This window comes from Natrix helvetica (genome assembly GCF_964273705.1).
Source record: "Natrix helvetica genome assembly, chromosome: 2".
NCBI classification, from domain to species: domain Eukaryota; kingdom Metazoa; phylum Chordata; class Lepidosauria; order Squamata; family Natricidae; genus Natrix; species Natrix helvetica.
The window spans coordinates 67,809,235-67,826,686 of NC_138552.1; the positions used below are offsets into that span (position 1 = coordinate 67,809,235).

The window sequence follows — 17,452 nt, forward strand, 5'->3', positions numbered from 1 at the left end:
TCCAAGTGGTTTACAGAGTCAGCATATTGCCCCCAACAATCTGGGTCCTCATTTTACTGACCTCAGAAGGATGGAAGGCTGAGTGAACTTTGAGCCGCTCAGAATTGAACTGCCAAATTGCTGGCAGCCAGCATAAGTAGCCTACAGTACTGCATTCTAACCACTACACTACCATGGCTCTTAATATGTAGTAGATCTGATTTATTTTACAACATAGCCGCCTGTCTTTTAGCCAACTCTGGGTGGCTCCCAGCTTTGGTTTCCTTGTTAGGAAAATGCCAAGTCCAGCATTTCTTTGCTTATTTTTCAAATTAGGTATTCATCACCTACATTGTTTGTAGCTTAGAGAAGGTTGCTAGTTGTTCATCATTTTAATTTGGTTCATATAAGAATTTGCCTATGAAGCTTTTACTCATGTGGCTTGAGCTTACTCAAGCATTTATAACTCCTATAATTTTCTTTTTATGGACTAATTGGGTTAACTGTTATTCAGGTGCTTTGGAGAAGCATTTGGTTTCATCTTTGTCATTGCTATTGTGGGGAAAATAGCATTGACCAATGAATGGCCGGTGTCATGCCCCCATTGGAGCCTGAATCTGCAGAGGAAGACAAGCCGGAGCTGGAGCTGATGGAGATCGAGGGGGAATCTTCGTTGTCTTCGGAGGAATGTGGGGAGGAGCAGGCCGAGGCACCCCAAGGCATCTCGGGATTGGGACAGCTTGTTAGGGAGGAATGTGGGCAGGATGACCGAGAGAGGGCAAGCAGTGGACATGAGAGATGGAGCTCAGGCGATGAGCAAGGACAACCCCCTCCTCATCCCCGTGCACGGAGTAAGGAGAGAAGGCAAGAACAGCACAGGCTGACCCAGTGACTTGGAAGGAGAGCTCCCCGCCCCTCTTCAAAAGCACACCTGGGGACTGAAATTTAAAAACATGCTGTGAGGAGGGGTATTTGTTGGGAACAAACACTGAATTAGGAGAGTTTGGTGTGCCAGTACAGACATTTGGAGTTTGCAGGAGTACTTGATTCTTCTTTACTTCGTGGGCTCAATGTCTTGTTCCTGACATTGTCAACTCAATATCTTGTTCCATACTTTGTGGACTCATTGTTGTTCCTTGGTTTGTGGACTCATTTCCCTGTTATTTTGTTTTGCTGGATTGAGCGCAGCCAGAGGCTGTGTGTGTGCGTGCCCGCTTGCTCTGGGACTTGGCAAAAACATGGGAGTGTTTGGGGGAAATTTGGAGCATTAAAGGGGAATTTGAACTCTCAGCTTGCTGTGTGACCTTTGTGCCTTGACCCGGGTCATCACAGTAGGTCTTTTGGGCCTTTTATCTTTATTTTGAGGGTTGCAAGATATGGAAAATACTATAATGATTGTTTTGTGTGTGTTGGTTGGCAGCACTTTAGATCAACCAATGCATTGTGAGCATGCACCTATATATGTTTCATTACCATTATTGTGCCAGTTTTGTGTTTTAATTGATAGCCTTGTTTTGTTCAGGCCAATGACAGGAATGTTGATTTTTGTGAGATCTTACTTGAGATGGTTTTGGTCTGGGATGGCCTATCGAATCTGTCCTTTCATTCTACCTTTCATCTAAAGACACAAAAGTTTTTGAAATTAGGTTAAGGGCTGCCAGTTTCCATTCTTTGGGCCAATTATTATCAGGTGTTTGAAGAATTTGGGGAAGGATCTAATGAAGGTCTGTCAAACTGGTGGCCCGCTGGCCGGATGCGTCACATGCAGCCCATTCCCCCCCTGGCTCCGCAAAGGCAAAAAACGTCGTAATACGTCACGTGATGTGATCTAGTTTGACACCAATGATCTAGTGGTTCTCTCTCTAATAGAAAACTAGACAGATAGTTTTCAAAAAAAATGTATGGATATTGCTAGTGACTGCCTTTGTGGATTCCAGGTAAGGATGAGAGGTTTGTTCACATTTGATGAATATCATTATGCTTTTTTATTTGCTATTTAATTATTTTGAGTTGAAAGTGTGAACAGATTCCATTGAGAAAAATTTACCCTGAGTTCATGAAAATTGAAGAGGTTGTCAATATTCAAGTAATTTTTACTTATAGTCAATAAGTTGCAAACAAATACACAAAGCAGGCAAAGGTTTCACATCCATGCTCTTTTAATTGGGAACTTTGGACTAGCTTGAAGTTGCTTCATGTAAATGTCGATAGGATCAACTTGATTTTAAACAATTGGATATTGCCATTTTATTTTTATATGATGTAATAATCTATTACCATTTAGCGCTAGACTTTAATGAATAAGATTTTCAACAAAAAAAACCTATTCAGCAAAAACATAATTGTGGAAGTTTCTTTCCAATTGTGAGATAAAATCAAATTGAATACAGACAAATCAATTTTTTAATGTTATTCTTCCTTTCCCTTGGTTTTCTTTTATGTGTGCATCTGATTCCTGATAAAATACTGTAAGTTATTTCCACTTCTCTATGGCCTTCTCTCTAACTCCATATTGCTTGATTATAACTTGGCTATATTATTCATTTTTAACAAGCAAACATTTGGTTTCGAGGTTTGAGGCAGAACTGCTGTCATGTATTGCTCACAGTAGGATTGAGACTTGTTTGTGTTAGAAGTAAAAGAAATGCTGTGTTAAAGAAGAATTCTGGATGCTGTATAAACTCTTATAATAAAAGAATACTGAATCTAGCATTGGAATGTCTGCTGAGGCTTTTTTACTTATCACCTTAGATTATAAACTGATCTTTTAAAAATGAAAGCAAATGAAAGAAAAATTAAATTCTAAATCCAGTAGTAAGTCATGTAGTTGATTGTCTTAATTGCAAAATTATGGCAGTTTCTATTATAATATTCTGCTTGCCAATAAAGAGTAATATTTCTGTAGGGAATATGCATGCGCTCTTAAATATTATAATTGCTGCAGTTATTCAAAGCACATCTTCTCCAATCTTCTGCTTATCGTGTCAGAGGACTATATTTTCAGTATTTGACATAGCCGTTTCAATGACCACCAAATATTATCAGAGCACACATACTTGGAAAACACTTAAGCATGATTGCTGCTGATTATAATCTGTGTCTGCACATGCATATTCACATACAATGGCAAGTATCTGAATTTTCAATGGTAATTTTTATTTTAGATTTTAAATCCTGGTTTTATACTTGTCATAAATAACTCAAGGCAATGAACATACTTAAGACTCCTTCTTCCTCCTATTTTCTCCACAACAATAGCCCTGTAAGATGAGTCTGGTAGTGAAAGAATGACTGGCCCAAAGTCACCTAGCTGGCTTACATGCTTAAGGCAGGACTAGCACTCAGTTTCCTGGTTTCTAGTCTGGGATCTTAACCCATTAGATCAAACTGGCTCTAAACTGTTAACTTTTGAAGAGAACACAGACTTTCAACATTTTGGTTAGCAAAGACATAGAGATCCTTAATCATTTTTAAAGCTGAAGAACAATTTGGCATTTTGAAGGACTGCTTAAATTGAGACAGTAAATACATTTACACGGCATGTTTTCTCATTTAGATTGGCAACTTCTGTATTGGCAGAACATTTGGCAATTTCTGATTTTTTTGTATCATTGGAAGGACTTTGCAAGTGTTGGGAAAGAAGAGACGTCCATACTTTTGTATTCTCAGTTGACGTGTGCCTTTCCTTGTACCCTAACTCATTTTCCTAGTAAACTAATGGCTGATAAATTATATGTTAGCTTTGTTTGAATAATAAGGTGAACTATAGTTAAATGTAGGTGAAATTTTAAACCAATGTCACATTTAAAATTTTCTGTCTTGACCACAATGTTATCCATAGTTCAATTTGTGTACCACATAAGTTAAACCTAATCACATTTCAATGTGATATGTAGACTTGACTGTATTTAAGTCTGCAGAATGAAGTTCTAAATCATGAGTGTCCAACCGTTTGGCTTTCCTGCACCATATCAAATGAAGAATAATTCTCTTATGCTGCATATACAATATCGTTAATGTATTTTTATTTATTTACTAAATGTATTGGCCGCTCATGTTACCATAGGGCCGTGATGGCAAACCTATGGCACATGTGCCACAGGTGGCACGTGGAGACATTTCTGAGGGCACGTGAGGCATTGCCCTGCCAACTCCAGCATGCATGTGGTGTGTGCTGGCAAGCTGATTTTTGGCTGTTTTTCGTCCTCTGGAGGCTTTCCTGAAGCCTCCGGGGAGCGAAAAACCACCCAACGCACAAACTGGAACTTTGGGAACAGGCTTCTGGTTTGCGCATTGGGATGTTTTTCACTCTCCGGAGGCTTCCCTTTCCGGGGTGGGGGGTGGAAAAGGCTGTTTTTGTCCTCCCCAGGTTCTTAGAAAGCCTCTGGAGCCTGGGGAGAGCGAAAAACGGGCCTTCCGGTCTAACTGGAAGTCGGCAAACGGGCCGTTTTCGGCCTCTCCAGGCTCCTAGAAAGAGCCTGGAGCGGGCGAAAAACACTGCCATCATGTGGCAAAAGCGTGGGAGCGTGGTGGGGTAACGCACACATGCGCGGGGCAGCGCGTGCACATGTGTGGGGGAGGGCACATAGAATATGGGTGTGGGCACACGTGCGCATGAACACACACCCCCTCTGCGCTCCCCCCGCTTTTGCCACATGATGGCAAAATGGTCATCACTGCCATAGGGCAACTTTGGGCAGCTTAAAATATTAAAAGGATAAAACTGTATAAAACCTATATATAATAAAATTGTATAAAAATACAAATATTTAACCATAAAAGATGAAGTAGGATGAGCAGTGGGGGAAGGTGGGATTTGTTATAAATCTGAAGTTCTCCTATTGGAGCCCCAGGCCAGCTGGTAGAGCCAGGTCTTTAAGCTCTTGTGGAATGTCAAAATGGTTGGAAACAACCTCACTATGGGGGCAAAATGTTCCAAAGGGCAGGAGTAAAGGCAGAGAAGGCTCTTCTCCTAAGCTGCCATGGATGGGATGGGCCAATCCCTTTGGGATGAGATAAATCACATAATGTTAAAAGTTTATTACGGGCCACATTACTAGTTGTTCAGGGCCACATGTGGGCCATGGGGTGGAGATGCCTTCTCTTAAGTACTCAGATATATACCTGAGTTAATTGAGCAAATTAATGCATAATCTAAACTATATTTCCCCCCTTTTTTTAGTTTAAGGAAGAAATCTCCAAGCGCTTCAAGGCTCACTCTGACCAACTTGTGTTGATATTTGCTGGAAAAATCTTAAAAGATCAAGATACGTTGACCCAGCATGGAATTCATGATGGACTTACTGTTCACCTTGTCATTAAGACACAAAACAGGTAGGCTGGTTTGTGTAAACCTCTGATTAATAGTTTTATTTCATCTTAATGACTCATATTATTTCAGATGTTTTTTTAAAAAAATAATAAAAACCAAATAGAAAATATGTGTGCTGAATTCTGCCAGTTCTGAAGTATATTTGCTTTTTATAATAAGCCCCAGGAGCAAAAATCCTTCTGGAATATGTTTCTAAACAAGCTGAACAATTATAGCAATTTGTTCATTATCTTGCATCATGTTATGGCAGTTCTAAGATTTCATATCCTTTTTCATCAAACAATAGCTACTAATTAGGTTTGTATTCTTTCTGTTTGATTAGTTGAATAGATATTGTAACAGAATTAATGTTTTAAGTATGAGGGGTCCTTGGTGCTCTCTGAGCTTGGTTGTTTTCTGGCAGATGTTTAATTACCTAAAGTAGGTAACATCATCAGTGCTAGTGATTTAAGTATATTTTAAGTCAGTTACAGATAACTGTGATTAATTTAGAGCGAGAAGAGCGAAAAATTAACTAAGAGAATTCTAATATTACACTGATTTGTGATCAGTAATATATTTGTTAGAAAAGTATGCAAACCCATCAAATTGATCTGAATTTCTTATAACAACATGATGTGATGTACAGTATATCCATTTTAAAGGTCCTTTGAACAAAAAATATGGTTACAAATCAAATGATATATGTTTTGTTGTATTTTAATTGATATGCTAAATATCTTGGCAACATAGTAATGAAGGAAGTGAAATTTTCTGTGTATAATTTTGAGCAGAACAAAATTTTGGATATGACGCGACAAGCTTTGCACACTTGGATTGGGGAATTTTCTGTCATTCTTCCTTGCAAATCCTCTCAAGCTTAGTCAGGTTGGATGGTGACCATTGGTGGACAGCCATTTTTAGGTCCCTCCAGAGATGTTCAGTAGGGTTCAATTCAGAGCTCTGGCTGGGCCACTCTAGGGCACTCACAGAGTTGTCCCTAAGCCACTCCTGTGTTGTCTTGGCTATGTGCTTAGGATCATTGTCATGTTAGAAAGTGAGCCTTCAGCCCAGGCTGAGATCCCGAGCACTGTGGAACAGGTTTTCATTGACAATATCCCTGTACTTTGCTCCACTCAACTTTCCCTTGAGCCTAACCAATCTCCCAGCCCCACAGCATGATATTGCCACCATGCTTCACTGTTGGGTTGGTATTGGGTAGGTGATGAGCTGTGCTTGGTTTCCTCCAAGCATAACGTTTAGAATTGAGACCAAACAGTTCAATCTTGCTTTTATCAGACCAGAGAATCTTGTTCCTCACCATCTGAGAGTCCTTAAGGTGCTTTTTTGGAAACTTCCAAGTGGGCTTTTGTATGTTTTGCACTGAGGAGAGACTTCCATAAAGCCATAAAGCCCAGATCACAGAGGGCTGCAGTGATGGTTGTCCTTCTGGAACTCTGTCCTATCTTCACACAGGATCTCTGGAGCTCAGTCAGAGTGACCATCGGATTCTTGGTCACTTCTCTTACTAAGGCCCTTGTCTCCCAATTGCTCAGTTTGACTGGGCAACCAGCTATGGAAGAGTACTGGTTATGCCAAACATCTTCCATTTGAGAATTATGGAGGTCACTGTTCTCTTAGGAACCTTCAGTGCAGCAGAAATTTTATTGTAGCCTTCCCCAGATGTGTGCCTTGCAATAATCCTGTCTCCGAGCTCTTCAGGCAGTTCCTTTGATCTCATGGCTTTTGCTCTGTTACAGTATGCATTGTCAGCTATGAGGCCTTCTATTGAGAGGTGTATGCCTTTCTAAATCATGTCCAGTCAATTTACTACAGGTGGACTCCAATCAAGGTGTAGAAACATGTCAGCAATGATCAAGATAAGTGAGAGGCATCAGAGCTAAATTTCACATTGTTACAAAAGATCTGAAAACTTATGCCAATGTGATATTTCAGTGTCTTAAAATAAATTCATAGACATTTCTAAAATTCTGTTTTCACTTTGCCATTATGGGGTACTGAGTGTAGAATAATGAGAGAGAGAAAATCAATTTCAACAACTATAGAATCTGGCTGCAGCATAACAAAATTGACAAAAGTGAAGGGGTCTGAATACTTTCTGAATGCATTGTAATTGTTTCAGATCAGTTATGGTCATTTGTTCTGCATGCAGTACAATGTTACTGATCAAATAAGACTACTTGATGAATATGTCTTTTATAGTTTTTTCATATTTCTTTCCACAAAATTATCCCATTCAAAACTATAAAAATATAGTAGTGTACAGGTAGTCTTTGACTTAGGACCACATATGAGACCAAATTTCCATTAAGCAAGGTGGTTATGTCGCACAAAATTTTATGACCCTTATGCCATGGTTGTTAAGCGAATCACTGCAGTTGTTAAATGAATTGCATGGTCATTAAACGAATCCAGGCTCCCCCATTGACTTTTCTTATAAGAACCCAGCTGGGAAGATCACAAATGATGATCCTGGGATGCTGCAAGCTTCATAAAAACATGCCAGTTGTCAAGAGTTTATATTTTCATATATCCTGAGACAGTGGAAATGCTGCCACAGTTGTAAGTGCACAGATCAATTTTTTTTCCAACTTTTTGTGATGGTTCATAACCATCGTAATTTTGAATGGTCCCAAACAAATGGTTGCAAGTTAAGGACTACCTGTACACTATTACAAAATATGTACCATATTTTTCAGACTATAAGACGGTGTATAAGATGCACCAAGATTTCAAAGGGGTAAGTAAGAAAAAAAGTTTTTGTCCTCCTCAGCCCCCAGGAGCACTCTGCAGGCCTCAGCAGGGCTGGGGTAAGGCAAACATGCCCCTGTTTTTCACCAAAACGGGGGCATTTTTCCCTTCCCCCAGCCCTGCTGAAGCCTGCAGAGTGCTTCTGGGAGGTGGGGGAAGGCAAAAACACTCCCATTTTGGTGAAAAACAGCCCATTTTTTGCCCATTTTTCACAGAAATGGGATGCAGGGGCAGGGCTTCAGGAGGCCAAAAATGGCTGTATTCGGTGTATAAGACGCACCAACATTTCCATGCTCTTGGGTGTGTGTGTGTGTCTTATACTCCGAAAAATCTGGTATGGGATAATTATCAATTTACTCAATTTAGATGCAGAGGACTTGATTTAGACTTGATTGAAAATAGCAAAATCAGTGTATATGATCATCTTAATTTCCCTTTGTTTTTTCTTCTTCACTTTCCTCCTTTTCTCAAAGAAAAAAAAGTAAATTGTAATGCATCCTATTTGCATTGGAATGTCTGGAATCTACTGACTCATCAGTTGAGAACTGGCATGATCTTACAAGACTCTTTAAATCCAACCATAATTACTTTGAATAAATAAAGTTAATCAGATATTTTTTATCATGTTAAGCATGGTAAATGAAAACTGAACTGCTGCTTTCAAACACCTTTCTGTTCCTCATTTTTACTAAATTTGTTCATTGCAGAAATGTTTTTTTAAATGTTTTATAGATCACATGATAATTCAGCTCAACAAACAAGTACTTCAGGGAGTACTACTACTACTACCACAACAACAGCATCAACCAATAGTACCTCTACAAATCCAACAAATACCACACCATTTGGTTTGGGTAAGGCTCTTCGTAAGAAGGATAATCTCTAAATAAGACCTAATTTGGTATGATTTGTGTTGTTCATTGCCAGATATATCTTGACTTTCCATATTCATAGTAAATGACCACTCATGAATAATAGAAAATATATTGATGCATATATATAGCTAAATGGTAACTCGTCTTACAAGTGTGTGTTTGGGAATTATTGTGAAATTTGGAAATAATTGGTCCAAAGTGTCACATTACACAGGTTGTACACACAGGGATACTGTATGGATGTAAAACTGAATTTAAATAGATTAGGCCACGAGCTATTCAGTGACCATTCAAAGTGACAATGGCGCTGAACAAGGGGAACTTACAGCATCAAGGCAGTCACTTGATTGTGTTTCAGGCGCTTGGTAACCAGCTTGCAATTATGATGTTGCAATGTCACACGGTCATGTGATTGCCTTTTGGAACGTTCACTGTTGGTTTCCAATAAGCACAGTTATTGAGAAGCTGACATTTTTATGAGATTATGTAAATCATTAAATTAAAAAAAACCATAAATGTTCTCCATTCTATATTTTTATTCTCTTGTAAGAAGCAAGAATATAATTCGACTTTTCTAACTTTTAAAGCAAATCATTATTTTTTTGTTAAGGTAAGAAGAAACAGTTCCTTAAGGAATACATTACCATTTTGTTATGAGCAAAGGAGGGAGAACCATATAGGCACAAACTGGTTTTCATCCTAAAAGGCAACTACTTTTAACAATGTCAGCAATCTTGCTGAACCATATACTGTCATTAGATTTTTCTTTTATATGCTTCAGTACAAATGATGTTAACATTCATCCTAAAGTATTGGACACAATTATCTCAAAAAATGGCACAAAACAAAATTGGACAGCTAACAAAGCATACTAATTTATGAACATGAAACTTCCCTTAACTAAACAAACACCTTATTAATAAAAAGTGATACAGAAATAAATCCTGAAACAATATTTAATATTTTTGTTGTTTCTTGAAGGTGGCCTTGGAGGACTTGCAAGTCTGAGTAGCCTAGGTCTTAGTACTTCCAACTTTTCAGAATTACAAAGTCAAATGCAGCGACAGCTCATGTCCAATCCAGAAATGATGGTTCAGATTATGGAAAATCCCTTCGTTCAAAGCATGCTTTCAAATCCAGACCTAATGCGACAATTAATTATGGCCAACCCTCAAATGCAGCAACTGATACAGAGAAATCCAGAAATCAGTCATATGCTCAATAACCCTGATATTATGCGACAGGTAAGTTAACAGTTTGATCATACAATAGGTATTAGATTATGACTTTGTCACCATAAGCAATAAATTAATAGCTTATAATTAATACATAAAATATAAGCAAGAGTATGCTTCATTTATTTATTAATCATGAATGAGATAATTATATTCCTTTTGTTGCTTTATATTTATGCAGTTGAATTCAAAGTTGGTTTATAATGATTCATACCTTTGGTCAATCTAACTTAATATTGCCAATCATCTGCATTTACACCAAACATTTCAAAGTTGTTGCAAGTTCTTCTCTTGGAGAAGATTTGATGGGAGGTTATTTGGATAACTCTGGAATCTCAAAATACAATCTTAATCACAGAATATTTATATTTTAAGCATGTTCAGATTGAGCACAATTTAGTCACTTATCATACCTAATCAAAAATTATTTGGTTAACCCTAAATATTGTGAATAGCCATTGCATTTTTACTATACATCCTTTACATACCGTATTTTTCGGAGTATAAAATGCACTGGAGTATAAGACACACCAAGGTTTTGAAGAGGCAAATTAGTAGGTAGGTAGATAGAGGGATAGAGAGGGAGAGAAAGAAAGAGAAATACAGTAGGTAGGTAGAGAGAGTAGGTAGGTAGATAGGTAGATAGATAAAGAGATAAATAGATAGAGAAATACAGTAGGTAGGTAGGGAAAGAGAGTAGATAGGCAGGTAGATGTTTCTAGGTGTATTTATCCATGTGCTGGAGAAGGAAATTGCTGACAAATCTTAAGACTTTGTTTCTGCTGGAACAGCACTTGATCATTGTAATTCTCATCAGTTAAAGGGCTTTCCAAAAGGAAAAAAAAAGTTTTTGCACTCTACAAACCTGCAAAAAACGACCCGTTTTTAGCAAAAGTGGGCCCTTTTTTTTTCAAATAAAAGGCATGAATAGCCTTTCGGGGGCTTGCAGTGCTCCTGGGAGGGTGGGGGAGGCCCAAACAAGCAAAAAACGGCCCGTTTGTGTCAAAAAAATTGCATGCATACCCTTATGGAGGCTTATAGAGTGCTGCCGGGGGGGGGGGGCAAAAACGGTCCATTTTGGGGGGTTATTTCTGCCCTCCCCAGACCCCAGGAGCTCTGAAAGCCTCCACAAGGGTATGCACGGCCATTTTGGTGAAGGGGCAGGGCTTTGGGAGGCAAAAAATGCTGTGTTCGATGTATAAGACACACTCAGATTTTCCGCCTCCTTTTTGAGGAAAAAAGGTGTGTCTTATACTCTGAAAAATACGGTATTTAAAAATACAGTCAGTTTATTTATCAAATTTATATAGCCCTTATCTCAGTGACCCTAGGCAATTTACAAATACAAGCCATGCAGGCATAGAAAAGAAACATAGGTAAAAACAAATTTGAAAAGTTTTTTAAAACGCAGAAGGAGCATCCTCAAATCACCCACAATCCCTCAAATTTGCATGCCATTCTTAGATCCCAATGCCGGCTGACAGAGCCAGATCTTGATGATTTCCAGAAGGCCGGAAGTGTGGGTCTGCCTCACTTCTAGAGGCAAGATACTCCATAGGGCAGGGGCAATGGGAGAGATGGCTGCCTTCCTAGACCTCACCAATCAAAATTCCTTAATCAAGAGGATTCACAACATACCTTCTCTGCCTGACTGGGTCAGATTGGTTGATGTAATTTGAATGAGACGTTTTTCAGGTAGCCTGGTCATGCCATGATGGGCTTTAAAGGTAATAGCCAACCCCTTTAATTGGACCTGGAAGCAAACTGGTACCTGGTTCAGCTTAGCAGAGTTCTGCTCCAGCTGCAGCTCTCATATTTTCAAGTGCAGGCCCATGTAGAGGACAGTCCATGTTTGTGCTGCAGCTCCAGAGGATCCTGGCTGAGATACATTATCTAGACTTTGCGTCCCCAAAAAGGGAAGTTGGGAGAGTGGGCAAAAATTATTCAGAATGGTGGGTCCAACAATGGCTTTTTGAGAAGGAGGTTCAGGAGCACCTTTTTAAATGGTGCCAAGAACATCCCTTCCTTCAATGATGAATTAACCATGCTGTTAGTAGCTGCATCCAGAAATAAGAACAGAAGAAGAGCTGCTCTGGATTAGCATCTTTTGTAACACTAAAGCTAACCAGGTAGACTCACACACATGGATAGGACAACAATAGCAATGTTGAATGTTTGTTTGTAGCAGTAGGCATTTACAGTGTGTTGTGATTTGGGAAAGTAATATATAGCTATTTATAACCCAAATTCAGAAGGCCTTATTTATCAGCTACAGTTGGAATTGGCAACTTGGTTATTAAGTGAAGTGATTGCTAAGTGAAAATCACATTACAACTGTGCTTTACTTCAGCTTTCCTTTGCTTTACAGCAGGACTGTCAAACTTGTGGGCCGTGGGCCAGATGTATCACGTGCTGGTCATGCCCACGCCTGGTTTAGCGAAGTGGGGGGGGGAAGTCACGATATGTCATATGACGATGCCTTGACAGTGTGAGTTTGACACCCCTGCTTCATAGCATTAGAAGGATATGACTTGAAACAAATGAGTGAGCCCAAATGGCAGGAAAGGTTTTTCATAATGCAACTTACAAGGAAGCTAAATAAAAGAACAAATCTCATAATCCTTTTCCCTATTCCTTTGCTCTTTGGAATGCTCACCCTGAGGTTGGGATAATTAGCAAGAAGAGAATTGATGTTTGTATTTACATCCATTGGAGAGGAAAGGATTTTAGAGAATAAGCAGACACACAATATATAAGAAAAGGAACATTTTCCATTTTCCTTATTTTTTGAAATTCAGATGGAAATGCTATTTATGAGATCAACTATCAAAAATCTCCTTCCCTGTCAGATGTTTCTTTCTAGAATTTCTCCTTATTTTTTGTTAACATCTCTCACAATTAATCTTAATTACAAAGCTATTATACTTTTGTAGGTTAATAAGCATTAAAGTGGTATTTGGAATAAGCATGAAAGTTGCCTTTGGCTCCTGATATATGTATCTGTTGGTAGAATTGTTCTTTTCTAATAGATCTTACTTAACTTTTTTAGACTTTGGAACTTGCTAGAAATCCTGCAATGATGCAAGAAATGATGAGAAATCAGGATCGTGCCTTGAGTAATCTTGAAAGTATACCTGGTGGCTATAATGCTTTGAGACGAATGTACACAGATATACAGGAGCCAATGCTGAATGCAGCACAGGAGCAGGTGAATAATCCTAGAACTTTAATTAAGCTGAAATTAACTGGCTAACTTAATCCTTCATTTTATTTGATGGAATGAAAATTGATTTCTTTCGTCTTGCCTTCAAGAATTTTAGTATACATATCCTGCTAAGCTATAAAATGAGGAAATAGAAAAACTACTACAGTCATTAGACACATAATTACTGTATTTTTCAGACTATAAGGTGTTCTGAATTATAAGACGCGCCTAGCTTTTGGGGAGGAAAACAAGAAAAAAATCTGTCTCTGCCTCCCAGTAATTTGCCTCCTTGTAGCAAACAGGAAAGAGCCTAGTCAGCTTCAGCACAGCCTGATTTAGCAGGAGAACTGATTGGCAGTTGGATCTGTCTCCCAGAATACTACTGATTAGCTGTTCCAGGCTGTGTGGATTGCCGCCGCCCATTGGCAGCAGCGCCCATCAGCACTGCCAAATATCGGTGCCTCTGCATTCCCCATTTTCGACCTCCGCACCTCCCGTTTTCAGTCCATTCCAGGCAGCGGGGATACCCACCACCATCACTTATCCCCGCCACCTGAACAAGCCAAAAATGGAGCATGCGAAGGCCAAAAATGGGGCACACAGAGGTGGCAATAGGCGGCAGCAGTGATCTCAGCAGCCTGGAACAGCTAATTGGTAGTATTCCAGGAGGCCAATCCAACCACTAATCAGCTGCTGGTGCTAAATGTGCTGAAGCTGACCTGGCTCTTTGTTGTTTGCTGCAAGGGGGCAAATTGCTGGGAGGCAGAGGCCGAAGGATAGGAGCTGGGAGCTGGGTGGGGCTTCGGCAACATTTGCTGTGTAAGACATACAGACATTTCCACCTAGTTTTGGGGGGGAAGTGCATCTTATACACCGAAAAATACAGTACCAAGCATGTGATGCTTTCATTTTTGAGAAACTTTTTCCGCAGAAACCCCTGTAATGGTGCTTAAAATAAGAAATGTTTAGCAATGAATATCTAGCTTGTATTTTATTTTTTTTCCTTTGATGCTATGTTGAATTGCTGAACGTAATGTGCTGCTTAATTAAAAAACCAAAACCCTTGTCTTAAATTCCTTCAAATAGTTTATAGTGTTATTTCATACTATTGCTCTAAAACATTTTTTCAGATATTCTACTTAATGTAGAAACATTTGGGGACAGTATTGTGCAATTGTGCAAAATAGTGCAAGAATCGAAAAGTAAGGTTGAAAGTAAATATTTAAAAATCGCAATTGTATCGTGTGTTTTCAAGAAACTCACTCTCAGGATTTCATGTAATTATATAAAAACATCAAAAGTATATGTAGTACAATATTATTGTCTTGATTGAGATGAGAACAATGAAATCCCGTGAGATCTGATGATTTCCTAATATAGTGATCATTTTTAATTAAATAATAATGTTTATTTAAACTTTACGGTTCCGTGGACACACCTTGAGTGAGAAATCATAGACGTGTTGGCACCTCATGGACATAGCTTTGCTAACTCTGTGGCTAGAGGTTTTCTGTACACACTTGTTTGCTTTCATATATAAGCCAAACATTCCCAGAAGATCTCTAACAAAGCAGAAAATCTTCAACTCTCATCTGATGAGTCTTAATGCAAAATCTTAGAAAACAGTTTTGAATAGGCTGATATGGGTGAGGCCATCCGTGGAACAATTGGGTTAGTGTGGTTCTGCAAATTTAATGGGTCGTTCTTTTTCCAGAGGAATTGGTGTTTTTTTTCCTGCTCGGTAAATCTTTTTCTTTCCTAACTTTTTTATAGTTTGGGGGCAATCCGTTTGCTTCATTAGTAAGCAATTCATCAGGTGGAGACAGCCAGCCATCTCGCACAGAAAACCGAGACCCTTTACCAAATCCTTGGGCTCCTCAAAGTACCACACAGAGCTCCCCAAACAGCAGCAGTAGCAACAGTGGAGATACTGGAGAAGGCAGTAGTGTTGGAAGCAGCAGCACTGGACAAAGCACAGGACAAAGCACAGGACAAAGCTCAGCAATGCCAAATTTGGGTCCTGGGGTAGGAGGTATGTTCCTCATATTTACATGGCAACTTACTTGATTTTCTCAAAATAGCAATAACACTGAGCACTTAGACTTTTATACCGCTTCACAGTGCTTTATAGCCGTTTCCAAGCGGTTTACATAGTCAGCATATTGTCCCCAACAATCTGGGTCCTCATTTTACCAACCTCGGAAAGATGGAAGGCTGAATCAACCTTAACCCAGTGAGAATCGAACTGCCAAACTGCAGTCAGTCAGCAGAATCAGCCCTCAATACTGCATTCTAACCACTGCGACACTAGCTCATTGCCCAAATTACCTATCTAGAAAAGCATGCACGTTAGCCCTGTTCTAAATTAAGTTGAGTGTTAAATGAATTTGGATTGCAAATTAAATACTGCTTATTGACTCTTATTAAACAACATGGTATCTTATCTAAAGATGCTTTTTCAAGAGGCAATTGGATTTTCTGGTTTTTCTCTGAAGACATTTCACTTCTTATCCAAGAAGCTCCTTCAAAGCTGAAGAAGCTTCTTGGATGAGAAGGGAAATGTTTTCAACGAAAAACCAGAAAGTCCAGTTGCCTCTTGAAAAAGCACCTTTGGGACAACCATGACCTGGATGACTGAAAATCTCTATAAGCATGATATTTCTTCATTTATCTTGACTGTTGACTTGCATGTTTATTTGGTCCTGGGTGAGTAAAATAATTGCACTGAATAGATGGGTGGTCATCTAAGTCAAAGAGAGAGAGATGATGCCATGGCATTGTGTTGCTGAAACTTTGTTTTTCCCTTTCAAGTTGGTATGTTCAACACACCTGGCATGCAGAGCTTGTTGCAGCAAATTACAGAAAACCCACAGTTGATGCAGAACATGTTGTCTGCGCCTTACATGAGAAGCATGATGCAGTCACTGAGCCAGAATCCCGATCTTGCAGCCCAGGTAAGTCCTTGACAAAAATCCATGCTGAATTAGAATTCACCGGTGGTCTTTCCCACAACTAGTAAAATGAGACTTCTATTAATCTATTACATTACATAGATATATGTAATATAATATATTAATTTATATAGATATAAATGGCAAAAAAATAGCACTTTGGTAAGTTGCCACTTTGTTCCTTATCCTCTGGTCCAGGTGATAATAATTAAAATACCTGATATTTTCTCCTGAATTCAACAAAGTTGTAATGACCATTTGGACTTCATTGTTTCCAGCCACAATCCCTTCTGACCTGTTTTGAAATTGTTTTTATTTATATTTGATCTTTCAAAAACCTTTCAAGACATCCAGTGAAATTCAAATGTACCTTTGCTTCTATCACCTCCAGTGCCAAGTGCTTCCTTTTAGCTATACTTGTTGTTTTGTAAATACTAATATACTAAATATTATAACATGCCAATAAAATTTTGAACTGCCTGAATTAAATCTCTGAGAAGTCAGAGGAGACCCAATGATTGGTGCTGGTTCTTCTGTGACTTTTGTAAGCCCTTTATAGGATGTGTTTTCAAGAACTAAGGAATAAGGCACATGTGTGTGGGGGGGGCTATGCTAGGAACCCCTTTTTCTTGGGCAAGGTATATTTTATCAACTTGCCTTGTACGCACTTATTAGTAATTGACTATGCAAACTTTTACCATTGGGGTAAAAACAAGCTGTTTTCCTAGCACATTTATCAATAAGATAAAAACTAAAAATTTGAAGAGATGACATCAAAATAGGCTTAAGCAAAGTGACTGTCAAAAGGATGTTCAAGTGGAAAAATCAGATGGAAATGTATAAATATTTGTGCTCAGTGAAGAGGATAAAAAGAAATTTAGCTAATTAATAGATTGAGGGACACAGTGGTGAATGATGAAAGGTGTGGTAGGTTGAAAGATGAGGCAAACTACACACTGGGTTGACACATTGCAAATCATATTACCATGATAAACTCAGCTTTTGTCTATAATATGTATATTATATATTGCTTTGCTTAATAGTCCTTGATTTACGACTGTAATGAAGCCCTGAATTACAGTTGCAAGTTGTGCTGGTCATTAAGTTGGTCACACATGATTGCA

General features: G+C 38.8%; 1 protein-coding gene across 2 annotated transcripts in view; it reads left to right on the plus strand.

Annotated features, from left to right (window-relative positions):
- UBQLN1 (ubiquilin 1) overlaps positions 1 to 17,452 on the plus strand; it is a 30,838-nt gene that overhangs the window by 5,064 nt on the left and 8,322 nt on the right. For both annotated transcript variants that reach the window (XM_081941076.1, XM_081941075.1), the window contains exons 2-7: positions 5,162 to 5,313; positions 8,795 to 8,916; positions 9,919 to 10,181; positions 13,222 to 13,380; positions 15,151 to 15,409; positions 16,189 to 16,331. In XM_081941076.1, coding sequence (XP_081797202.1) covers positions 5,162 to 5,313; positions 8,795 to 8,916; positions 9,919 to 10,181; positions 13,222 to 13,380; positions 15,151 to 15,409; positions 16,189 to 16,331 — 1,098 coding nt within the window. The remainder of the gene's footprint in view (positions 1 to 5,161; positions 5,314 to 8,794; positions 8,917 to 9,918; positions 10,182 to 13,221; positions 13,381 to 15,150; positions 15,410 to 16,188; positions 16,332 to 17,452) is intronic.